The 27,070-nt window shown below is 41.5% G+C and overlaps 1 protein-coding gene across 1 annotated transcript in view; it reads left to right on the plus strand.

Moving 5' to 3' along the window:
* Positions 1–27,070, plus strand: part of Erc2 (ELKS/RAB6-interacting/CAST family member 2) — an 827,882-nt gene that overhangs the window by 226,118 nt on the left and 574,694 nt on the right. Inside the window, 1 exon segment of the mRNA XM_076931310.1 lies at positions 23,284–23,358. Within this exon segment, the coding sequence (XP_076787425.1) occupies positions 23,284–23,358 (75 nt within the window).

Genomic DNA, 27,070 nt, shown 5'->3' on the forward strand with positions numbered 1-27,070 from the left:
ATGAAAGAGGAAGAAAGGCTGAAGTAATGAGGGGAGTCAGAGTTACGCCGATGGGTGCTCTGGCAATTTCATTGTCCTGATTTAGGTTGCTAGGAAGATTGGAGCATAGAAGCCACTTAACATAGGCTCTGGAGCACAGTAAGTGTCCATAGATAATAGCTAAAAAGCCCTGCATGCTGATAAATGTTTAAGCACTAGCTTTTGAAGGGACAGGGAGGATTATCCCTGATTTGTAGGACTTGCAGGCTTCCGTGGTATAATGACTCCCATCATTGCTGGCTATAGCACTCAAAGTGATGCCTTTGAACACAGAATTGGGAAGATTGGCTCATGAGCAGCTAGGACCCAATTTCAGAAAGAACTGAGTGTTGTGTGTAATGCTGGAGGTCCTTCTAGTTCTAACATTGCACCCTGGTATATTCACCTCAAGTCATCTTGGCCAATGCAGCCAAAAGTTAGCCTACTAAGAGATACATGGTATTAATGAAAGGAATATTATTGGAAATGATTATTGGGCCCTGGGATATGGGTTTTGCTCTGGGGAATTTCTAGACTTGCATCTGTAGTCAGCAGCCACTTAGAATATGAGACACGAGGCTAGGAGTGTGTGTTGATTCATTGCTGGGTGAGGGTGGCCCTTGTGGGAGGAACTGAGGAACATGAGTAACTGTTAGATCTGGGGAAGGATATTTTTGTTAGTGAAAAGAAACTAGATAGTTTTCGGTCCCTCTTTTTCCTTGTTCTTTTTCTCCTCCTGACCTGGAGAGTTTGAGTAGGCAAAGAATGTGGGAAAGAAGTTGAGAGTAGTCCAGAATTCCATGTGATGGATGAGAGTAGAAATGAGGACAAAGCTGCTGTTCAACCTGTTGACCGGAGGTGGTTCTTAGAGGAAGAACCAAGAAGGGAAGACTTGTACATAGCTGTTGCCTACTGTGCTGGCCCAGGTGGTAGGTTATTTATATGCATTGTAGTCTCTGTCTCTTACAATGACTTTGAAAGATTAGCATTTATCTACTTGGTTGCTCAGTTTGAAAACATGGGGATCATTCTGGATGTTCCTTGTATCCACTACATCTGATATATAACTGAGACCCAATAACTATAATTCTGTGTTAGTTTTCTGCTAGTGTGACATAATAGTACATCAGTTTCAGGAGTAGAGATTTAGTTTGTTCATGATTTCATTGCAGGTGGCTTGGCATTGTTGCTTTGGGCCTCTGGTGAAGCAGAATATCATTGCAGCTGAGGCTGTGGTATTCTATTGAGGTGAGCAGGGTTGCTTACCTCATAGTAGCTGGGAAGCAGTGGGCTAGGACATGGACCACACACAAGGTGTGGTCTCTATGGACATCCCTCAGATGATTCACTCACTTTGAACAGGTTCCACTTCTCAAGTGTCTACCACTTTCCACCTTCCAACAACCAGTTATGAATCTATCAATGGATTAGCTTGTTGAAGTAGTCAGAAACCACATGAGCCAATCACTTTCCCAAAGCATCCTTTCTGGAGATTGTATTAGAGAGGAAACTTTGGACTCAGAAGCCTTTGAGAGACATTTCAGATACGAATGAATGCCATTTCAAAGCCATCTGAGCCCTCTCTTTCTCTGCTTCTTCTCGTATAGACACCCATCCTCTCACCTGATGCTTAGTTCCCCAGCTCTACACTCATTCTCTGAAGGACAGTGAAGTAAGGCTTTTCCAGGTGTATGCTGTACCGCTCAACTCTTGTGTTTGGATGACTTTGGTGGTTCTGTTGCCTTTAGAGTGAGCTCAGGATTCTTCGTCATTATCTAACCTGTGCTTTCTTTACTTTCCTCCCACCACATTTAAGAGGCAGAAGCTTTTTGAACTTCTGTTCTGGTTCCTTTGCCATTTCTGTCTGTCTGGGATCTGTCTCTTCACTGAGTCTTTGTGTGTGAGCTGTCTGTTAAAGGAAGCCCTCTCAGACCTGTGATCTGGATATATCCTCTTCCCAGTGCCTGGTTGGTTTTCTTTGTAGAATATCTTATTAGGTTTTAATTTTCCCCTTTTCATCTGCCTTGCTCCGTAGACCACTGGCAACACCCTATCTTTCTATTTACCATTATTTCTGTAGTCTTTGGTATAGTGTTTGTTGTACAGAAGACACTTAATGAGTCCATTGCATAAATAAAGAAATGCAGCCATAGTTCAAAGTTACTGGAATGGTTTCCTTTTTTTTTTTTCTGTTATGTTCTCTGTATCTAAGCTCACTCTATTTCCCCTTCTGCTGCCTCTGTCTGTTATACAGAGGTACTAGGTACAGGAATGGTGGTGGACTTTGATGCTTTTGTAATTTGGTTCTCTCATTCATTTGATATTTCCCCAGTATGACTCTCCACAGCATTCTTACCTTACCATCAGTTCACATGTTCAGTACCAGCTAGGCCTCTTTTGACTGAGCTTCAGGTACCTCAGACATGACTGGTACAAAAGTTGAATCCACTAGATTTACTTTTTCCATGGTTTCTCACTACAAACAGTACTTTCCTATACTTACTTGTCTAATTCAGAAACCTGTGCAATCTCCACAGGGGCTTCCCCTTATCTTCAAATAAGTCACACAGACCTATCAGTTGTCGTTTCTCTGCATTCTCTGATTTAGGACCCTTTATTCTCTTCCTGCCATCTCTGCTCCACTCAGACTACAGTCTTGTCTACCCTGCCACTGAAGAGCTTTCTGTTTAGGGCTGGGTTGCCTCTGTTATCACTTGGAATCCATTTAAAATGCCTGTCTACTTCTGCACATGCTGTGTACTTGACCCCCACCCTCCCCAAAACTGTCAGGAAGAGGTCGATATTTTTAGTGCCTTGTGATAGTCAGGGAAGGACATGGTACTAGTTAATGCCTGGGCAGTGACTGACTTCCAAGGATCAAATCCAAAGATGAAGACCTGGTATGTAACTGGTTCACTTACTGAAAGTGCAGCACCTCTGCCTACACGTTTCTCTGCTGGTATCCGATGCTCAGAGTGTACACAGTTCCCTTTTCTGGATTTGTGCACGGAGTCTTCTCAGTTCTTAAATTTGTAACTGTGGTCTGTTGCAATTCCATAAGGCATCCTGGGTGATAGGAGTTTGATGAATGTTTCTAGATTCATGTTGCCTATTTCTAGAATGTTAAGTCCTGTAACTAGATACAAAGACTTTTTGGAAAAATTGGAAGGTGTCTAGTTTGTCCTTTAACTCTTTGTATGGGCATCTCTATTGCCAACCATCATGTGCATACTTGCTCAGTGCTCGGTGAATTAAGAGTAATGGTGGATTGTGAAAGTCAGCTGGTGGGCTTATGACCATTATAGTGTAGTTAAAAGAGACTGGGCATCAGAAGAGTGGGACAGAGATCTCAGTTTCCCATGTGGTCAGTGGAGGAATTACTTTACGCAGCTGTTTGAGTGCATATGCATACATTTCTGTTGCTTACCAATATCTTATTTCCTCTTGTTCCTAGGCACCCAGTTGGACTGCATTTCCTAGATGTCCTTGCATGTATGAGCACATGACTACATTTAGGCCAATGGAATGTGAGCAAAAGTGAACAGGACACTTTCAGGCCTGGCCTATAGAAACATTGCGTTCACTTGTCATTTGAATTCTTTGCTATGGTAGTAGGTTTCTTCCAAAACAGTTTAGAAAACTGATAGGAAAGCATGGACACATTTATATCATCACATTGGCTGCTCATGACCTTGCAAAGCCGTAATGTCACCATGTCCATTTTACAGGTCCTGAAGCTCAGGCAGGGAGTGCTCAAGTGTCTTGTTCAGAGTGACACAGGGAAAAAGGAGTAGAGACCTGGGCTGCAGACCTTCAGCTTTCTAGGCTGAGGATTTGTCACATCCCAGGCACACTGCTAGCTTTGATGCAGCTGAGGTGACTGGCACTCCCTTTTCAGTTGTCTTCTATTGTTCAGTATCTGTTTTTACAAACATGGTCTCTACAGACTCTGGAAACACTGTTGTGAAATATGACCCTGAAGGCTTCAAAGTGTCATGCTGGGGATTATCCCTGTTATCCCCAGGGATTCTCATGTGAGTCTGGCTGCCAAAAATCCCTTTCACTGATTTGGAAAGGACATAGGGGGCTATAGTCCCATTTATAGGGGTGTGAGAGTAATTTCTAACATATGGCTCATGATTTACTGTCTTGAAGAAACATTTATCTGTGGCTCAGTAGCTAGGCTTCGTCAGACCCAGATGATGAAAGTGTTTATGAGGAACGGACTTGCCAGTTCAATTATTATTTCAAGGGGTTGGTTAACAGGAAAATTATGCCATTGTAGTTGTTAGAAGCTAAACTCCAGTAGATAGCTTGAGTGTTTTTAAAGTGCTTAATTCAATTTCCCCTATATCTTCCCAATAATTCATCTTAAGAAGTTTTGGTCATGTATATTACATATATATGTGTATGTATATATGGAAGAAAATCTGTCCTGTTTCTTAGGTATTAATTGAGAGCAATCTGCCTGGCCCTCCACTGCTGCAAGGTGGACTATATTTTAATGTATTTTACATTTTCTCGTATGGGGGCTTGTCTTTAATGATCATAGGGAGTATTGCTTCCTGGATTTTTCTCAGGATCTCTTTGAGGGGAATGTTGGGCAGTTTGCTTTTTCTGTCTGAGGACAGTGTGATGTGCGTCTTCTAACATGTCACATGCCTAGCATGTCACATGCCTAGTGAGCTAAACCTCCTCTCTGAGAACCTTCTCCATCCTTGGTTCCCACCCAAGTCACCATCTTCATTGGTGCAGCAGCTGTCAGGTGGGTGCAGTGGATGCAGGGTCTCCAGGCATAGGCAGCAACAGTGTGGGCCGGCAACAGTAAAAGCTGCCTGAAGCCTTGTGCATACAAGGTAGCCCAGTGCACTTTCAATACTTTAAACCAGGCCACTGACTGTAACAGGTCAAACCATGTCTGCTACCCTACCATTCCCCAGGTGTTGTGGCCCAAGCTGCCCCACACTTGAGCGTCAAAAATGTTGAGAATTGCTCTAGCCCACGCTTGGGGGCCAAAATGTCTTGGACGATCTGTCAGTGTTTGAACCCTCACTGCCAAAAGCCTTGGGGACTAACTTGTTAGCCCGCACTGCCCCAAGCAGTTCCGGTCTGTGGGTCGGGGTTCAGCAAGAGAGAGAGAGTGAGGATGGACTCGAGGAATGGAGACCAGACACAGTGTGACTCAATCCCATTTATTCTTCAGTCTCTCTTCTTCTCTCCAAGTCCCAAGTCTTGAATTCCTAGTCCCTAGTTCCTAGTCCCTAGTACCTCCAAGTTCCAAGTTCTTTCTTCCAAGTTCTCAATACTTAATAATCACTAACTCCAAGTTGTACTCCAAGTTGTACTGTCCTAATGCCTAATTCCTACTCCAAGTTGTACTCTCTGAAGTGTCTGATTCTCTGATCCTAGTGTCTCTCTGAAGTGTCTGATTCTCTGATCCTAGTGTCTGTCTGAAGTGTCTGATTCTCAGTTACTCCAAATTGTTCTGAACTCTCATGTCTGCCTCTCGCCTTTTATATGTCTCACTTCTAAGCCACGCCTCTAAGTCACACCTTTAATCATGCCCTTAGGTCTTGTCTCTAAATCTGATTTCTAAGTCATACCCTTAAGTCACACACCTTTAAGTCTCACACACCCAAGGGAAAATCCTGGGTATCTAAAGCAAGATGTTATCAGAGTGTGCTCAGCTGTTGCAGGCTGATGTAATCAAGTCTGTGGTCAGGGTATATGGCTCAAGATGGCTGCAAGGATGATAGCTGCTTTCTGTTGGCTCCCCACACCCAGGCCCACAACTGCCCCTCTGGTTCACTCAAGGGACATCATCATTATGACTTAATATTGAGTTCTTATGGTCAACTTATCCACATAATATATTTTATTGTTTCATTTTATTTAAAGAGAATAATACATGTCTACTCACCTACCCCTGCATATACTCATTAGCTATGGTTTCAAAGACAGGAAACCATAGCTAATGATTATAGCTTTGAGACAGAAGTCTGATATCAAAATGTTGACAGGGCCCTCTGCTTCCAGAGTTTCTAGGGGAGATTCATTTTTGCCTCTCCCCTTTCTGATGACTTTCAGTGTTCCTTGCCTTCCTTGGCTGACAGCTGTACTCCCTCCTGTCTTCATTTCCACCCACACATAGCCTTCTCTCTCTTTTTCTGGATGTGACCATATTTCTCTAGTCTCGTCTTTACAACATCCCCTCCTTTTATCCACATGTCTTCTGCCCATTTTAGCTCCCACTCTCTCTTTCTCCTTTGAAGACACTGGATATCTCTGGATTTTGGTTTATCTGGATAATCCCTTCATTGTCTCATTTTGATATCCTTAATTCAAAAATATCTACAAAGGCATTTTTCATGTGAAGTCACACTGGCAGGTTCTGACCAACTACATTATTTGAATGAGGTGTGGAGAAGGATGCTGTTCAGCACAGTAGACGCATCATGCACTCACACCCTAACCCCTGTACCTGAATTGAGAGTTCCTCAAAAGAATCCTCTGTGAGCACTTAGGCTGTGTTGGACCACAGAAACTGTGGTGGCCAAGACAGATGCTTTGTTTTCCTTTAGGGACCTTGTGGCTTGGTGGAAAATGTAGACACCGAGTAATGAAAAAAATTGACAATATCTAGTGGTTACCTTATTGCATGATCTCCCTAAGGAGACCTCTATAAATTTCAATTTGTTGGTATATATAATGGAGATAAAGATAGTAGCCCTCAGGCTGGGGAGATAGTTCAGTGGGTGGTGTTGGTTATGCAAGCACAAAGACCAGATTTCAGCTCAGCAGTTCCTATATAAAAGCTCGGTATGGTTGAGTGTGCTTGTAATCCCAACCCTTGTAGGTAGAGACAGGCAGAATCTGGGGACTAACCAGATAGCCATTTTTCCCCAAAATGGTGAGATTCAGGGAGAGACCCTGTCTCAAAAATAGAGTAGAAGGCAACTGAGAAAGATATCCCTATGTAAGCTTTTGGCCTTTAAATGTGCATACACAGGCAAGCATACCTATGTGCACACACACACACACAGGTATATACATTCTTATAACACACATACACATGCTTGTATGTGTACACACACACACACACACACACACACACACACACACACACACACACAGAGAGTTGGGGTGAACATGATTGCAATGGATGATAGGTGTGTTAGTTTAGCTGCACACTCTGGGTGTGCTGTGCCATGGTGGTGTTAGCAGCCTACTGAACCCGTACTCACACGACTATGAGGAAGCTCCTCTAGGTACAGACAGACTAGTTACTAAAGCTCAGAACTTAATTTCTCTTGATCCTGTACTGGGACCTAAATCTCTCAGTACCACAGTTTGCTCATGGATATTTTTTTCTGCTTCCCACCAAGCTGCCCTTTATACTAGCTGGTACAATGTTGTGTTTACCAGAGATTCCCTTGTGTCATCTCTGCCTGTGTCTGACCTTTACCTGTGCCTCATTACTGTCCTTCCATCCTTGCTGCCCCCTGCATACTATACTTTGGCACAGGGCCCCTCTACCATACTGTGGCATCTTCTTCTGGCCTCCTCTCAGAGAACAGGCCTCTTTTTCATCTGCCCTTCTGTGCTTGCTGATCTCAGTCTCCTCTAACTCCAGACTGTCAGCAGGACATTAGCTTTTCACTTGGGTCATGCTGTTAAGTGAGTTGTTACATAGCTAACACTTACTTAACTGTGTTCCAGATACTATTTTAGATGCAGCTGCCAACTGGCTTGCCACCTAGTAACCATTTTGTCCTTACAACTCAACCCAACAGGTTCAGTTATTGTCTATTCACACTTGAGGCCATGAACAACAGAGAGATCCAGTACCTTGCTCCGGGTTTCACAGCAGATTTATGGAACATCCTGAAAGGGATAGAAATCCCAAAACAATTATATCTATATGTTTCCAAGAGGAAGGACCTACTTACCATTTCCAGAGATGTGAAAAAAAGTTTCTAAATGCCCTATTGTATTGTGTTTGGGACCCAGTCTTCAGAATTCTCTTTCTGTGCAACAGTAACCTTAAATGACTTGTCACCTTTCTTATATTAGAAAAGGAGTTTTATCCCTGCTGGCTAAACCATCAGGTTCATGCTAAAGAGGAGTCATTTCAAGCTGAAAAATTCACAGGGGCTACTTTCTCAGTTTACTTGTGCCCATCATTTAAGTCAGTCATTAACACCAATATTAGTAAAATAAGAGAAACGTAAAAAATATCCAAGGGCTTCATAAAACTTGCTGCAAATTCTGGATCGCATGGCTCAGAGCAGGTATGGAGGTGGCTGATGGACAATCCCAGCAGGCCATGTGGACTTACCATATGTACCCTGAAGCCCCTACTATAAAAGGATGGTTTAAAGGCTTAATCTGTAGGACAGCATGAGTCCAGTGTTTGAAAGTTCTACAAGGGATGCTAAAAACCAGCTCTGTGTAAAGATCTGCTCTGGAAAAGTGGGTGGTCCATGCTTGTGCAGGCGAGAGTCATTGATAATGTACTGTACTATTTCTGATACAGGAGCATATTTGTTAAATGTAGAACAGCATTGGTTCTATCAAGAATGATGAAAGGAGTGGTATTTTATAAGAAAAGTCCCTGGGAGAGAGAAGTGGCTAGATTCCTATCACAGAAGAACAATTGGATGCAGTGTTCTATGGAAACTGTACCGTGTAGGTCTCAGTTGTACTTTGGAGAATAGCAGAGATCTTGGGCTCTGCACTCTGGAGGCCCTGCTTCTTCTTGAGAACCAGGTCTGTGATCCATATCCTAAGCTTGGATATGGATTTATGTAACAGTTCATTGTCAAGTAATTAGTAAGTGCTTGGACATGGCCAGAGGTATTGAAGAATGCTATTAAGGGAAGGAAAAAATCAGAGGGAGTGAGTTTGACTTAATGCAGCTAAAGAGAGAAGTTTTCAGTTAGCAGAGATATTCTGTGAAGTATGACCACTCAGCTCTTAACTCTTCCAAGGGTTGGCTTGGTGACTCATTGGCATGAAGGAGTTCAATGAGAGTGAGAAACTGGACTGGCTGGTTTCCATGGTGCCTTCCAGTTCTGTGTGACTTTACACTGTAAGTTATAGATGAGTGTTTGAATGACAGTCTCTAGCCAAAGAAGGACCATGTCCTTTCTGTATAAATGTTATTATCATCACCTCCTTCCCTGTTTCCTCCTATGGTCTAAAGTGTGGAGTATGTCTCTAGCCAGGGATGTTATCTGTGTAGGAACAGCCCTATGCTCTGTGATCTGCTACCATCTGGACTGTGGGGGTGTGCAGGGAACACACTGTTGATTCATTTGCCACCCTCTTTCTGGCATCTCTAAAATGGGCCCTCTGTAGAGCTGGTAAGCAGCCATCCCTTCCCTCCCATACCTTTTCAAGTACTAGAGAGAGAAAAGGCCATGAGAGAAAGCTGGTAAAGATGCAGATAGGTGGCATGAAAATGGGGCTGCCTTAGGGATGACTGGGCAACTTGTGATCTGTTTTAGAATGTGTGCTGGTAAGTACAGAACAAAAAAGATGTTCTCTAATGGTACTTATGGAGCCCTGGGATGCCAAGAAGTGTGATATCAAGAAAGATGCTCTGTGATGGTACTTATGGAGTCTTGGGATGCTAAGAAGTACCCCAGGATTTTCTGCAGTAGACTGTGTGTGGCCTCTACTTGCCACACTATTAATCTTAGCACTACCACAGTTTTTCTATTTGCTTCTTTCCTCTGCATAGATCTTGCTTCCAATAGTTTATTACATGTTGAATGCTGGGCATCCTTCAAGTTTGCACCCTTTCTTGTAGACCTTTCCTGACTGTCAGATTAAATTTATAGGAGGATGGTAACAACAATACATAAGGTACTTAACTAACAGTACACTCAGGAAACAGATTGTACATAGATTAAATGGTTCCTAGTATCACTATTTTCTTTTTTATTTTGGGGATGCAGTGAGAGGGGATTATGTTTAGACATAGTCTGTGTATGTGTGTGTGTGTGTTCATTTGTGTGTCTATCTATCTATCTATCTATCTATCTATCTATCTATCTTGATCAATAGATTGATAGATTGATAGACAGACAGACAGACTGGCCTGGAATTTACTGTGCAGCTCAGACTGACCTCCAGTTTGTAATCCTGCTTTAGTGGCCCAATTTCTGGGATCACTGAGCTACCTGACCCACATGGCTGGTATCTTTTGCCATTTGCATCTCAGCATTTTCTTACATTTAGAACACTTACTGTGCCTTTGCATATTTGTAGCTTTAACCTGTTTTACTATTTGCTATTTTCTTTATTAAGCAGGAAACCTCAATGATAGCAGGAGCTCCTTAATTCCCCCCTTGTCCCTAGGACATGCCACAGAATCTTATACATAGCACACAATCCATTTATATAAGAGAAGGTATATTAGTTATTTTATTTTTATTTGCTGTAGTAAACCACTAAAACCAAAGCAACTTATAAAAGAGAGTGTTTAATTTGGGGCTCATTGTTTCAGAGAATGAGAGTCCATGACTGTCTTGGCAGGGAGCATGGCAATAGGCAAGTAGGCATGGTTCCGGAATTTTTAAAACCTCAAAGCCCACTCCCCTCAGTAACATACCTCCTCCAACCAGACCACACCTTCTAATCCTTCCCACACAGTTCCACAACTTAAGACCAAACATTTAGGCCCAAGAATCAATGAGGACATTTTTATTCAAACCACTACAGAGGGGAATAGATGGACTGAAGGAGAGGGAGGAGAGAATATAGATTCATATATGTTTCTTGTTTGAGTTTGGGGGGGGGGATAAATACAAATAAGAAGAGTTACACTGCTAAAATAAAAGCTTTCCAGCCACTAAAAAGAACAAAGGGAATGGAATTTACCCTAATCACTCCTTGCTGGCTCAGATCAAACTGGGTTGTTACAACCTCTGAGTCATGAAATGCAACAGGTGCTGATTTTTCCTGACTCAGGGCCCCTGGCAATACTTTTACTGGATAAGTATGCTGTCTCCATGGCCTGTAGGAGATAAAGCTATGACTCAGATTTGGTACACTTGCCAGAGATGTGCCTTTGGTGACTATAATGAGAGTTCTTACTGCCTAGAAGCATCCAGCAGACTGTAGGCAGTAGTTGGCAGGAACAGAGGTGGTGGGCAGCCTGCAGCCCTTGTCTCAGGGTGGTATAGACCATGCAGGTTTTTTTTTTCAGCTCTTCACTTTCTCAGCCTCAAATTCAGTGCCTGCACACACACTTGTTTAAATTCTCTCTCTTTTCTGTGTGTCTTTTCTTCCTTCTGAAGGGTTTTCCTTTAGTGCCCTCTATAAACAATCTTGGTTTGGGCCCTACCTCTCAGCTATAGACCTAAGGTAGAAAAGTGGACCTAGACCTAATATATAGAAGTATTGCTGAGAGCACCTGATGTTGCCATGGATGGATGGAATAGGATTCATTAGTAAGGAAGGATTTGAGTCAGAAGCTGCCATTATGAAGTTTGCTCTCATGGTTGTTTTTTTAGTAAGTATGACAAAATCTAGTGTATGGAGGTTACAGAGCAATGTGTTTCAGTACAATGTAGAAAATACTGACCAGAAAGGGAATCCCAAGATTGTGAAAGATTCAGCTCCCTGTATTAGCTTTATGTTACTGCCATAACATAAAACTGCACGTTGAACAGTTTGTAAAATGTAAGTTTAGCAGTTCAGGGTGGCTCAGCTGGAACATCTCTTTTGAGCTTATTAGGGCAAAATCAAAGCATTGTCTGGGCTGTTTCTCAGGGATTAGAGGAACATACCATGTTTGAAGGGCCGTGTTTCTGCCCAGTCAGAGCAGGAGTGTTTCCAAGGGGTCCGTTTCTGCTTGGTAAGGGGGAGGAGTGTCTAGTGCAGGAGTGCCATGGTAGCTCATCATCACATCTAGTTGTTTGCTTTTCCTTCTCTCCTGTGGTCTGTGGTTCAGAACTAGTGGCATCTTACAAATGAACCAAGAAACAAACCAGAAAACAGATTAGCTACACTTGAAGATCCTGTGAGTTTGCAGAGCATGAACAGCCTACAATCTACACCAAGTGTTAATACCTAAAGGTGTGAGTTTAAGTGTCAGACAGACCTTGTTCACACTTTCAAGTGTTACTAACTCTGATCTTGGGCATGTTATTTAACTCCCAGAGTGTGACTGTCTGCCCCTTCCCATGAAGATGGTAGCACTTCCTAGAGGGGTGATATGCCTTTCCAATGGGCCTGGTGTGAGGGAAATGGTGCCTGTTGTTAATTGTTGAAATTAATATTTGTGGTGTGGATCCATCTTCTAGTGCAGCCCTTCTTTTGCTTTCAGACAGTGAGTTCCCTGAGGTCTGGGCAGTGATTCATTTCTTTGTTATGTTTACTTTGTCTAATCTATATTACATCTCTATTAGTTATTGAAATAAGAGTGACATTATTTCTTCTGAGATACTATTAACACAATTCAATATAGTTTGATGTATCTATATTCTATGAATTTCAACTGGCTCTCAGGGTTACAGCATATAAGCACTCAGAAAAATCTATAAGGAGAAAATCTTTCATGGGGCTTTGTAAAATGGACAAGTTCTGCATTAAAACAAATGATGGAAAATGTATGTATACAGAGACAGAAGTAGCATGGTGTTGTGTTTCCAAATAACCATTGTGTGTGTGTGTGTCTGTGTGTGTGAAAAGAAAATTTAAATTATCAGTTGGTTTATGTCAGATTAATTATCTCCATGGAAACAGTTTCACAGTCTGTAGAATTTTAAGTTTCCTATAAATTCCTTTAAACAAGAATTCCTGGAAAGAAGACATGTCTGCAAAGACCAATTGACTTCTTAGAACTACGGGGATGAGAGAGGTTAGGTGCAGCAGGTCCAGAGTCTATTTACAGTTTACCTTGCATCACCTATTCCTTGCTCACATCTGTGTCAGAGCTATACCCCTGTGACTAATAGACTAAAGACCTCTTGGAATGCATTAATTTAGCAGATCACTAGCACCCAACATACCAAAAGCTAAAAATGTCATCAGTTAGCATCTGAGACCCATCAGAGAGATTCTCCATTTTTCTGTGACCATCTCTCTGACATATTTACCAGTGTATTTAAAAATTGCCATGAGTTATGACTTTCTTTGATTTATCACTATAAAACTCCATGAAACTACTTCCACGTGGGAACACAGGACCTGGGCAACTAAGCTCCGTGATTTCTGGTCCTTGGTCACTCATATTTTTTCTTTTCCTTCCTTTGAGGCAAGAGCTATTTTGTGTGTGTATGTGTGTGTGTGTGTGTGTGTGTGTTAGTAGATGAAATCTTTATAAAGGTCATCATGACCTTATACAATCTTCCTGAAGTGCCCTCTCCCTTAGCTCTTGGCTCTCACCTCCCAGTGTTCTGTTGATTACAATGTCCATCCGACAGCATTTCCTAAATGCCTCAGGCAGGATAGGAACTCTAATGAGACTGCACATACTTACATGAGTGTGAGCTACTGAAGGCAGAAGTTCTATGTGCTTCTTACATGGCAGGCACTGGTTCCTCAGTAAGCAGTTTGTTAACTACTCATTCGGATCTGGGAGTAGTGGGCACATGGTCAGTAGTATCAGGGCATAGAACAAATGGGCAAAGGAAGCATTCTGCCACGCTCTACTAGCCTTCCTGGAACACTAATAAAGGTTATAGAGCAACAACAGTAACAGTACGTTTCATTTGTTCCGTGTATCTGGTGTGGAAGCCATGCCAAGTGTGTCACAAGCTTCTTTCAGCCTCACCATCCCAGGAGATATACTCGATACACAGAAGAAAACGGAAAGTCAGAGAAAATCTAGCAACTTGCCCAAGATCATATTTCTAATTGTCTCTGAGATGAAGTTACCAGTTTCTTGCTTAATGGTGTGTAGTAAAGAATGTGGTCTATATCATTTCTGTCTTTTATAATCCATATGGAGTGTTCCTTGGTGGCTGGCTATGTAGTCAGTCCTTAAATATTCCAAGGGTGTCTTGAAAAGGAGATCTGCAGGGTCCAAATTTCAGGATAATTACCCATTGATTCAGACTTGTTAATTTTTACTATTGAACTATTTTAGGTTATTTTAAAATGCTTCATCTGTCAAAGATTGCCAAGATTGTTGTCTGAGTTAGAGTTTCTATTGCTGTGAAGATATACCGTGTCCATGCCAATTCTTATAAAGGAAAACATTTCACTGGAACTGACTGGCTTACAGTTCAGAGGTTTAGACTACTATCACCATGGCAGAAAGCATGGCAACATGCAGGCAGACATGGTGCTGGAGAAGGAGCTAAGAGTTCTCCATCATGATCTACAGGGAGCAGAAGCAACTGTGTGCCACACTAGGTCTAGCTTGAGCTTTATGAAACCACAAAGCCCACCTCCACTGTATCACTTTCTCCAACAAGGCCACACCTCCTAATAGTGCCACTTCCTATGGGCCAAGCATTCAAACATGTGACTCTATGGGGACCATAACTATTCAAATAACCATAGTTGTTAGTATAGTGGCATCTCAAAATGTGAGGTAGATTAGTTTTAGGACTAAAGTCTATGAATGCCCAAGCCTGTTTGTTATACTTACTTTTATTTTATTATTATTGTTGTTGTTGTTATATAATGGCACAGAAGATTTTTATATAACCCATACTCATCCTTCTGCATGTTTAAAGGATCTCCTAGATTACCACAATATAAATGCTGTTCAAACCATTGTTACACTCAACTATTGATAGAATAATGGCGAGAAAAAAAGTATCTCCTTGCCAGGTGCAGACACATTTTCCCTAATACTTGTTTTAAATACTATTTTTATTTATTCATGGAAAATTTCGTACATATATACAATGTGTCTTGATCATTTCCAGCCCTACCCCATTTCAAATTCTCCCGGGGCTCCTAATATCCCCCTACTTCTTTCAATAATTAAGTGAGTCTAATTAGTACTGCCCATACCCACATGGGGTTGTGGCCATCTGCCAAGGCATGGACACATCTCCAAAGAAAATTTCCTGTCTTCCAACAGCTATCTATAGCCAGTAGCTCCTCAGCTTTTAAGTAGGGCCTTGGTAGTCCCTTTCCCATCCATATTGGATTCCCTAATAGTTTTGGTCCTGATGATTACATTTAGAGATGAAAAACTCACAGAGCGGGTCCGCTTTATCAGAACAGAATTGTTCTTCCCCTGCTTTGTGTGGCTACTCATGCTTACTTTCTAAGTTTTAATACTTAATATGAATATCAGAATGATTTGTTATTTAGATGCATTTCTTTCTGTTTTTGAGTACCAAAGAGAACAATGGGAAATGAAGGTCAAATTAAAGGAGACATAGGGAGGTTACTACAATGAGAGGAGGCAGTCGGGTTTCCACCTTTCAATGTCATGTCAAAGCCCAGTGGCAAGCATGGGTTTTGATTATCAGCCCAGGCTCTGGAGTCAGGCTGCCTGCAACAAATCCCTGCAGTTTATGAGTTTTTTCCTTGGGCAAATTCCTAACTTCTCTGCTTCTGTTTCAAGTGAAAACAGATGATAATAATAGTACCTGCTTAAGGAGGTTATTTTGAGAATCAAACACATTAATATTCATTGAGTGCTTAGAAGATTGCTTAGCACATAGTCATGCCTAAGTAAGTACTAGCTATTATCCTCACAGCACATTGTTTTTGGTAGAGAGCACTGTAGAACATCCAAGCTTCCAAGCATAATATCATTTGTTCTATTCCAGTGATCAGTGTTGAGCAGCTACTCTTGGCTGACACGCCAATATTCTCAGAGAATACAGTAGAAACAGAGTCCCTGTGTCATAACCCAGTTCATACTGCTCGGTGGTAGACACAGACGTTAATCAGATATATCCAATGTTATGGGCTAGTGATACAAATCCATGAGAGGGTGTATGAAGGTGTGAACCCTACATTCATCTGGAAGGTCTGCTAACAACCTTTCTGTGATAGGTTTATAATCTATGAGTATATCACCCCAAAATATCCATGCCTCAAAATACTGATCATTAACTATCCCACAGGGCCTGTGAGCCAGGAATTGAAGAGTTGCTCAGCTAGGTAACCATAACTGGAAGGACACACATAAAGTTTCACCTTGATAGATTTGTTGTCATTTGAAGGCTTGACTGGAACTGGATGACCTACCTACCTTTGTGATAGCTCATTCATGCAGCTGTTGGCAGGAGACCCCTGTTTCATTTTTCCATAGAAGGGTTTAGGATCTTTATGATGTGGAATATGGCTTCCCATACAGATAGTGACCCAAGAATGAGAGCAAGAAGGAAGCCATACAATCTCTTACAGCCATGCCTCAGCAGTCATATATACCAGGTCCAGCATACTCTATTTGTTGACAGTAAGTTGCTGAGTCCAGTCCATGGTGGCAACAGGGAAGAGAATTTATAAAGAGAATGCAGAGGATGCAGACATACTTTAAACTACCACTGGGGAAATGGATGTGTTTTTCTGAGATTGCTAGAGTATTACAGAAAGCCTAGGTAAGAGATTGAATCATTGAAGGTAAAAAGCCAGATAGCAAATACTTGTAGTTCTTTGTGGTCATCTGGTTAGTTCTCTGTTAGTGCTACTAAGCAATGCCATTACAAAATAGGAGCGGCCATAAGCAGTGCTCAAATAAAGTTGTATTTATCAAAAAATATGGTGAACTCTATTGGGCCTATGATCTACAAATTGATTGACACTGTAGACAAAAAAAAAAAAAATAAGAGAGGGATTAATCCAAGAAATAAAGAATAGCCGGTTTTATAAAAGATATAATTGTTATGCATTTCAGATACATGGGACAGAATTGGACTTTAGTCTGAACTACTGCTAAACTTCTTGAAATATTATTTGTAATGGAAAAAATAAAGACTAGGAAACATTTATACAGATACATTCCCAAAGCCTATATTATTTCACAAAAACCGAACTTCAGTATACACATCTGGTATTTCTGTAACTTAAAAGGCAGTGCAGCTTGTGGGTAGCTTCATACTCTCCATGTAATAAGCCCAGAGAGATGCATGGCAAGGAGCTGCTACCAGGACACTTTCTGCACAGGTGGAAATGAGGCAGGTTGTAGAATTTCATTCATTGCTATTATGCTGATATTTGTCAAAGGTTGTGGTTGTGGTAAAAATATAGATGATATAAAACCTACAACTTTAGCCATGTTTTTGCACATGGATCAGTAGTGTTGTTATCCACATTGGTGTACAGTGCAACCTGTTTCTACAACTTTCCTTTTCATTTTGTTAAACTGAAACTCCAAATCCTCCTCCTTACTTTCTGGGGTCTTTATTTCTGTATTTATAATTGGCCTATTGCACTCAACATGATTCCTTCAAGGTTCAGTCTGTGTTGTAATAGATATTAATTTTTCAACTTTGTACATTTTGACATGTGTTTGTCTGTTTACCAATGGATGGACATGTGAATTGTTTCTACCTCTTGATTATTATAATATTATGTTATTGTGATACTTGGCTATTGTGACTCTATGAACTTGACTGTATAAATACAAAGTTTTGATCAATGATGAGTTAAATAGTACTGAGTTACTAGTTAAATAACTAATCTTATATGAATGTCTCATAACATGCCTTGCCTTTTGCTTAGATCTTCCAGTCTTATTTTTGTAATGGAAAAAAATCAGTGTCTCCCCAATGAGTGCCTAATATCGGGCTTCCATATTTAAGACTAATATGGGTGGGTGTTTAAAATTATATTGTTACTTTATTAATAATTTCCTCAGTTGGTTTTGGTCTTTAGGGATTTTCCCCCTATGATGCTAGAGTCTGAATCCAGAGCCCAATCCACTCCAGCAAGCACCTTGCACATGAGCTATATCCTCAGCCCCAAGAATGGCAGCCATGGAGTGTGACTACAGTTTCCTTTGCATGCTACCTTGCAATGGGAGAAGAGTCATTTCTGCTTCAAACTACAGCACTGTAAAGTGGTGCTACAGGTTAAGGTCCTCAAAGACAGTGCAGTTGGCTGCTTATCCTCTAGAACTCTTGTTCTCAGAGGCTTTTAACTAAGCATAAGAAGTCGTTTTACCTTGAGTCTGCCATGCTTTGAGGATACCCAAGCCATAGTGTGAGGCTATCTGTTGCTATCCAGAGAGACAATTCTTGCCGAGCTCAACCTTCAAGTTGTTTTCCAGGCACATAGAAAGACAATCAGGGAAAGAAGCCATCTTGAGAATAGTTCCAACCCTTCCTTTTCCAAGCTCTAGGCATCATGCCATAGAGATAAATCATTCCTATCTCATACTTGTACATATTGCTGACCTAGAAATTTATGAACATAATAAAATAGCATGTAATAGCACTAAACTGTGTTGGCTTGTTGACACCATAAACTTCCAGAACCATGTAAGATAGAAACAGATAAAAATAGAAATTACCTTTTTTTTTTTTTTTTTTTTGAATGTTCTTTTTCTTCCTTGCCTACTGAGGAAAACTTATGTGGTACCCATGGACACTGTCTTGCCAGGCTTATCTTGGAAGCTAGTGAAGTTAACACTGAGGGTTTTTCTCTTCCATTCTCCACCTTAGTTTTGGACACAGGGCCTCTCATTCAACCAGGAGCTCACTGTTTCAGCAGGGCTGGATGGCCAGTGGGTGGGCTTCTTGGATTCTCCTGTCTCCCATGCGTACACACACACACACACACACAGAGAGAGAGAGAGAGAGAGAGAGAGAGAGAGAGAGAGAGAGAGAGAGAGAGAGAGAGAGAGAAAGAGAGAGAGTGTTCTGGGGTCACAGATGTCTACTGTCACTCCCTTTTTTCACTGGATGCTGGGAAGCTGGAATCTTCCATAGGAAGCTGGTCCCTATGATTTTGAAACAAGCACTTTTCCAGTCTGTGCTCAATATGTGCCAAGAGATGTCACATCAGTGAGCCACTTGAGACTTCATGCATAGAATTCTAGAATCTTGGTATATTTCCAGACTGATTATTTGAAAATGGGTGGCCAGCCTGGGAGCACATAGGGAGGGACCCATGACTCCAGCTGTATATGTGGGGAGGATGGCTTTGTTGGGCATAGGTGGGAGAGGAGATCTTTGGTCCCATGAAGGCTGAACACCGAGTGGGGGGGAATTCGAGGGTGGGGAGGTGGGAGTGGGGGATAGGTGGGGGCGATCCTCATAGAGGCAGGAGGAGGGGGGATGGGATAAGGGGTTCCTGGGTGGTGGGGGGAATGGGATAAGGGGATAAAAATCTGGAATGTAAATATAATATCTAATAAAAAAATGGAAAAAAGAAAAAGAAAAAAGAAAATGGGTGGCAGTTGGACCTGCACTGTCAGGAATTTTTTTTTTTCCTTCTCTTTTTCTTCTGTTTTTAAAACTGAGAATTTGTGTGACTAGAAACACCAGCCAGAGATTAGCATTTCAGTCAACTGCCTATTAAATTAGTACTAATCTCAGGCTAGAAAGCATTGTTCGTTCATCCTCTCCTCACCTCCAGAAAGCAGCTTTTTCTTTGTTTCAGAGACAGGGAGGAAGAGGAGGAGGAGGAAGAAGAGGAGGAGGAAGAGGAGAAAGAGAAGGAGGAGGTGGAGGGATGTATCCAGCTCTTCCAGTGGGGATGTAAGGTCCTGATGTCTGACTCTTAATGGCATGCTCTTTGAGCTAAAAGTTTCATGGATGCTTTTAGCCCCAAATCCTGGTTCCGGAATAAAATTCCAATCCAGGCTCTGTGAATCAATGATGCACTACACACCGGTGTGTGTGTGTGTGTGTGTGTGTGTGTGTGTGTATTTTCACTATAAGAGGGAATTCACATTTTTAAAAATTCAATTTGTTCAGCGATCTTTGACTCAGAAAAGCCTTGAGTTGAAGTGTACTTAAGCTAAACTTTTACTCCTTCCTACCTGGTGGAAACATCAAATTCTTCTAGGGAAAGTCCTTTACTATTTCAGATGCTTGGTAGGTGCATCTTGCAGAAGGCTAGGAGGGAATTTATCTACTGTCTAGTGGAAAAACTTGGGCACATAATCACACACTAATGTCTCTAGCAATTTCCAAGCAGCAACAGCTCAGGACTGATAAGGCTTTTTTTTTTTTTTTTTTTTTTTTTTTTTTTCTTCTCCTTGCAGCCATTGTAGAGGCTGAGGCGGAGAAGCTAGGGCTTCTCCAGGTAAAGCCAGCAACAACAAGGCTTAACTTTACAGGAGTGTATTGTTAGCTCATACTCTTTTTCTGTAGCCGCTCAGACTCAAATTTCAAAATTCAATCAATGTTCAAATAGTATTTCAGGGACCCAGGATTCTTTTATATCAAGGCCCGGGCATCCTGAGTGCTGGGGATCACAGGGGTGTGCTTCACTCTGCCTGGAAATTTGCCTTTTATCCAAGATTATTATTTTAAATTTACTTTTATTATGTATGGATGTTTTGCTTGCATATTTATCTGTGCACTGTATGCATGCAGTGCCAACAGAGGCCAGAAGAGGGCATTGGATCCCTTGGAACTGGAGATACAGAGAATTGTTAGCCACCCTATGGATGCTGGGAATTGAACCTGAACACTCTGGAAGATCAGCCAGTGCTCTTAACCACTGAGCCATGTCTCCCATCTTTAAAGATTGTTTTGACACTACTTGGTATCAGAACTGCTGACTTGCAAAGTCCATTTTTTTTTCCCCTACCAATAACTACATGCACCAGCTCTGAGGAGTGACTTACTGTTTTCTTATCTGTGAGATTTGATAGGTCTGTGTGAACTGCTGCAGTGTTGGAGGCAGTTTTAAGATTAAGTAGGTTTTTTAGAGGTTGAAGTTCATGTGAGATTCAACCCATGGTATATGGAACTAGGTTGGTTGTGACCCATGAAAGCTGGATGTTGAAATCATTACAATTAAATATACAAACTCAGAATTAAGTAAATTATAATAAACCAATAATTTTCTCATTGTCCATTAGGTCATTATATTATATATTTTTAATTTCAGTGTCTTAAAAAATGCTGTATGTGGTCCTATTTTATACTTTCTGTGTTTTCTACTTGAAGACAAAACTTGGTACTTTCTAAGACAAGTTATGTATTGAACATACAGTTCTGAAAGTTCAAAGTCTAAACATGGTGTGGGCCCTGGGAGGCTCCTACCTGCATCATGCCTTGAAGAATGGTCTCATGAGGGTGCATACGAGTGGGACAGGGTCACCTGAAGAGACAGAGTGCTTGACGGACAGGCCTACTCTTGTAGTGACCTCTTAGGAAAACATTCCAAAACAGGGTGCCATGAGGAGTACTTGCTCCTGTCTGAACACAGTATTCCTAGTTGTCAGTGTCCCCCACTTGGGGTACCATTTAAGGTTCTGCTGCCTCTCACACTGACACTCAGAACCAAGATTCTAATGCAGCATTGGAGACCCACTTAGACAGTGTCTCAGCCATAGCACTTCTCAGCCATAGCACAAGAGGACACCAGTTAGGTGGCTTAAAGTGGACCACAGTGGGTGCTGGTGCTTACACACTTGCCAGAAGCACATCAGACTCACTTTCTCTCTAGGTCATCTTCCTCATTTGGTAGTGCCGAGGCGTTCAAGAAACAAGCAGTAGATGCTCAACAAAGACAACTGTCTATAAGGAAGGTCCTTCAAAAGCCCTTGCCACCTCCAGGGAGCAGAACATTACCAGATCCTTCAGTCATAAGCATCCGGAAAGACTGAGGATATCTTTCTGTTTCTCTCGTCATATAATAGGGTCAGCAGCTTTAGACTCTGTCCCTTCAGGGCTGTGTTGCCAGAAGAAGTGTGGTAACTGACGTGTGAGCATCTTTAATAATTAGGGGAAGGTTTTTAACTCTGAGTTTGAGAAACAATCTTATGTGAGACTGGTGACTTACGTTGCTCGGAGGATTGAGGGTGGGTTATGAGTCTCAGGACTCGAAGCTCAGGTTTGTGGTGATAGTCAGTATCCAGCCTGGCCTTGGGCACGCAGTCAGGATTCCTGGTCACTAGCATAAAAGATTACTAAAGGAAGATTCTGATTAAAGTTACCTGTTCATTTCCTTGTCCTGGACAGGGCTATCTTTTAGTGTGAAATGTGTTTTTCTAACAGTGTTTACATCAATGTGTCCCGTCTCTGTGGAGTGGTGGTGTCAGTAAACGGAAATGCCGAGAAGTAGTTCACTTTCAATGCCCTCATGGGAAAAGCTAGAAGTTGTGTCGCTCCTCTCCAGCTCTTTACAAAGGATCATTTATAGTCCAGGAGTTCAAAAGCCGAGAGGCACTCCATATTGGTTGTCAATTGGCTTTTCTGGAACCAGAAATAAATCTTACTGAAATCTTTATAAATGACCTGTATCAGCAGCCAGCATATGTAAGTCCCCTATTTACCCTCCTGGTAACTACTTTCACAAAACAGTTGATATTTGTTAAGGAAATCAAAGTATGACATGACAAAGCTTGGTTTTTTCTCTCCTAAGATGACTTTTTAAAGTCTTGGCGAGTGGTTCTTTTGAAGAGAAGCATGTGGCGGGGGTGGGGGTGGAGTGGGGGGGGGTGAGGGTTCAAACCTAAAATCATAAGCTATTTGCTCTTTAGCTAAGAGAATCTCAGCCTTCCAGGAGTTTTGGGTTTGACCAGTTTTGTCTCTCCTTGGACAGAGTTGATTTTAATGCCAATTCTAATTTCTTGGCATCATGATCTGCAAGCATATCACCCACGGATGTGATTTTTGAGTAAGAACCCCAAGTGTAAAACCATAAGTGAGAGATTCACAGGGACTCACCAGAGCACTCCAAAAGTGTCGCCGTTGTACTGAAATGGCTTTGAATCGCTCAGTGCAGACCTGCTTCTGTAGCAGAATGCCATGCGAGCAGCAGATTTGCAGCCACGTTAGTCATTTTCCTTCCTCTGTCTCCTCGCTGTGCTTGTGCTGGAAGCACAGAGTAATATAATTTCGTAAATTATGATTCGAAGGCTGGGCACCAGCCCGTGTTGAACAGCGTTTGGACTATGATCACTTTCTGGCTTTGTCACAGTTGACATTAATTATTGATGGAAGTTTCAGAAATAGCGCATGTGCCAGGAGCCTTTCACCGGAACACAGGCTGCAGGCAGGAGGGATGCTGAGGAGTGTGGGGGAAGAGGCACCTGTGGCTTGTTTATGTCTACATATAGGGAACCTGGACCTGGTGGGCTGTGTGGTAGCTGTGTAAAGGTCATGGTATAACAGAAGGATGAACCGTCAGGCTTACTTCTATCGTGTTCCTCCCCAGGAATTGCACCGAAGAAGCCAACTTCAGCCGGAACCAGCCAAGACGAAGGCTCTCCAGACTGTCATCGAAATGAAGGTAGGAACTAAGCACATTTGTCAAAACCAGCTGTGCCTGGGAGTTTGTTGTGACTGGATAGTGACTGACAGACATCTGCATGAAACCAGTGTTTGTCCCTAGACACCACACAGGGTGCCCTGTGTGCCTCCGGATCTCTTTGCTTTCCTTAGTGAATTTCTTTTATTGGTCCTTTAATTAAAGAGTTTTTCCAGGCAAAAGAATAAAGGGCTCAAGTAGCCCTTGTTTAAAGGGAGCTGGGTTCCTTCCCACAAAGTGACTGATGTCTTTAAGGGCTCTTTTGTTTGAGTATTATAAATATTTATTTCTAAATCAAATAACCCTGCTCCTCCTCTCCCCCCAGTTATAGTGAAGAGACACCTTTGAAAAACTAGGATTTGACATGGTGATGCACTGGAGACATTAAATCTGGGAACTCCACCGTTCCCACTACTCACTTTACAAAGAATCATACTTTCTTTTAACTCCAGTAGTTTCTTCTTAGCTAGTCTGGAAGTAAGAATAATTTATTAAATACTTGCAAAGTATAGAAGTACTATTGAAATGCATTGAGAGAAACTATTTTAGGAATAATAATAATATATATAAAAAATCCTCCTGACTGAGTTTAGGGCACATGAGGAATAAACAAATCAGTGGAGATGAATACACCTGGTCTATGATCAAGAAACAAATATAAATGTAACATGTTTGGTCTGTTAAAGTCTAGACATTTGGACTCCTCTATTTCCCATTTTTTTCTTTTTTGCCAAAAGAAAACAAATGGTAAAAAGTATTTATTTTAAGAATAAAATAATTTTATTAAAATTGTCCTGTTAGGGAGAAAATATTTTCAGCATGAGTAGATCTACAGTCTGAGGATCTGTACTTGAGGCCATACTCGGAGATTTCCAGACCCCACTGGCCTGTCTCAACCCCAGGCTTGCCCACAAATCTTCCTGTCTCACACTATACATGACTCCAAACTGTCAGGTAGAAGTTCCTGAGCCCTAGAGAAGAACTTACATGAATTGTTGAATTCTTGGCATATATAATTGTGACTTGAGATTTTGTCCCAAACTCATCAATGACTGTTTTTAGCAGAGGATTTTGTTTGTTTGGTGGCGACAGACTAAAACAGTGACTGCAGCTCCGTGGCTCCAGGTCCTTTACCTGAATGGGGTGCTCAGGAGATACTTGAACAGGCTGGTTTGAAAAACATCATTTGAATGAACTACTAATAAGATTAGGCAGTAATGATTAACACTAGCTTAAGGGTTGTTATGTCATATAGCTTTAATTTATTTTGAAAGGAAACTTCCTCTGTACTTAGAAGGCAGTGGTTTGTTGCTGGGATTTCAACTTCTCTTCACACTGTAGCCAAGCCTGAAACTAGATTGAAGGGAAAAAAAACCCAAACCAAATCATCATCAACACACACACACACACACACACACGCACAAACACACACACACACACACACATACACATGTGCACGCACACGCGCACACACACGAGAGGAAGAGAAAGAGACACAGAGACAAAGACCAACTGAAATGAATCACTTTTAAGTTTATGAGTGTGGCTCAGCCCCCTCATGCCTACCTTTACATTGACTGCCTGAGTTGCTGACATAAAGAGTAACAATGAAGAGGACGTATATAATCTATTTCTAAATTTCCATTTTCTTTAAATAAAGAAAAAGGGCATTCTAGAAATCTCTTGAGAGTCATCTTGCCAAGTATGGATGATGCTTCCTAGTTAAATGTTACCATTTAAAGACAGATATATTTTTGGTGACTGTTTAAAGTAGAAATTCTGTTTTATTCTCTATACTGTTGTAGCTACATATTTTATTGTAAGATAAAAATTACGTAAAGAGCTTTCATTTCATCTAGCTAAGTGAGAAAACATAGAACATAAGAGTGAGATTAAAATAAGCATATTCTCTGTAAACGAAGCCTAAAAGTTTTCTTCAGTGGATGTTGGTGATGCTGATTGTAGGTATAGAATCGTAGTTTTAGGATAAATAAAGATCAATGTATGTCCTAGGAAACAGAGTCCAAGTTCTGTTGTCCTTTTGAGTGCTCCCTAGCTCACAGGAGTGTTATCTTGTATTTTATCCACAGAGCAGCTTGGTCCAGTTAGTATCTAGCCTCCACACACTTAAACTGAGCTAGAGAGGTTCTTGGTGCAGGCTGATCTCCTATATCAGGTGTGTACTTGTGACAGAGGCTCTGATCTCATCTAATTTTGTACATTAAAGATTAGAGAGAGTGTTGGGAACCCGGACGGGACAAGCCTTAGAGGGGTCTACTGGACAGAACTTAAACTTAGAGCTTGGAATTCGAGGTTGATTTTTGTCTTGGCTTTGGCTGAACATCATCATTGTTAACTAGTGATTTGCCAAATCTAAAGTTAAAAAAGGGGATAGCTTGTTCTTTAGAGGCAGTCTCATGTCTCATGGATCTTGCATACTGGCCTCAAATTTACTGTGTAACCAAGGATGACCATGAACTAACTCCTGAGCCTCCTGTCTCTCCTTCCCAAATGCCAGGATTACATGTGTCTCTATGCCCCGTTCAGAAATACAGAAAAAGGCTCTCTAAGAACCCCCTAGTTTCAGGAAGATGACATGAATTAGAGCTGACAAGATATCCTGTACTTGCCCCTTATTCCTTAGGGACACTGACGGTGGAGTTCTCAACACCATTTGTGTCCACAAACATTTGCATCAACTCTGCAGAAGGGTTTGCTGTGAGGGTCTGCAGAATCCTGCTTCTCTCAAGCTTTGTGTGAGCTCCAGCCTACAGCTCTCTGGGAGCTCTGTGTGCTCTACAGACTAGCTGGTTTGTGTGAAAGTCTCTAAAGGTCCCAGAGAAGGCATCTGTATCCCAGTAGGGGATGGGCCTCTCCAGACACACCTTCCAGCACTTAGTTGATCCTGGGCTAAAGTTTGTTGAGTGAAAAGAAGAGAAGAAAGTGACGTCACTGATGATTTATCTTCTTGCAGGAATCTCCACGTTTTAAATTTGGCCCCGATTTGGTCTGGCAGGTATGTCCCACATTTGTACGTGGGAAACTGTGTGCACTTCTCTGAGAAATTCCTGTCTCATGGAGCTTCTTTTCTGATTCTATGGCCAAAGATTCTTTCCTCCACTCCTTTCTCCTCTGTTGGCAAACTGCCTATAAGGACATCTCAAAAGCCAAGCTTTCATTCTTCTCGATTTAATGCTAATGCCTTTGCAAGAATATATCCTTAGCCTGTTTTTAGTATAAATATGACACGACAAGAGCATGCTGCCCAAAACTTTCACTTTCTTGAGTTCATTGATAAACTTTATCCAATTTTTAAGTAAGAAGAAAATGAATTATGTGAATGGCAATACTTGTCAGCTCTTTTCAAAACATTTTTTTGTTAGAACTTTTAAGCCAGTGGGAATCTAATTCACAGATGCTGAAGTCAAAAGGAAATTTATTGGCATATTTAACTGAAAAACACAGCAAACCAATAAAACAATAAAAACCAAACCAAAACAGACTATGGTTCCAGGCATAGATTGATCCAGGGTCTCAAGAAGTATCAGCAACATGCTTTTTGTCTCAGTCTGGTTTTTGTCTTGTCCTTCAATGAGAGTTGGGTTCAGGCAGCTTCTCTTTGCCTGTCTGAGGAAGACGGCCACAACAGTTCCAAAACTCACAGAAGCCAGAGAAGGAAGAAAGATTAGATTTT

This window comes from Arvicanthis niloticus, chromosome 3 (genome assembly GCF_011762505.2).
Source record: "Arvicanthis niloticus isolate mArvNil1 chromosome 3, mArvNil1.pat.X, whole genome shotgun sequence".
NCBI classification, from domain to species: Eukaryota; Metazoa; Chordata; class Mammalia; order Rodentia; family Muridae; genus Arvicanthis; species Arvicanthis niloticus.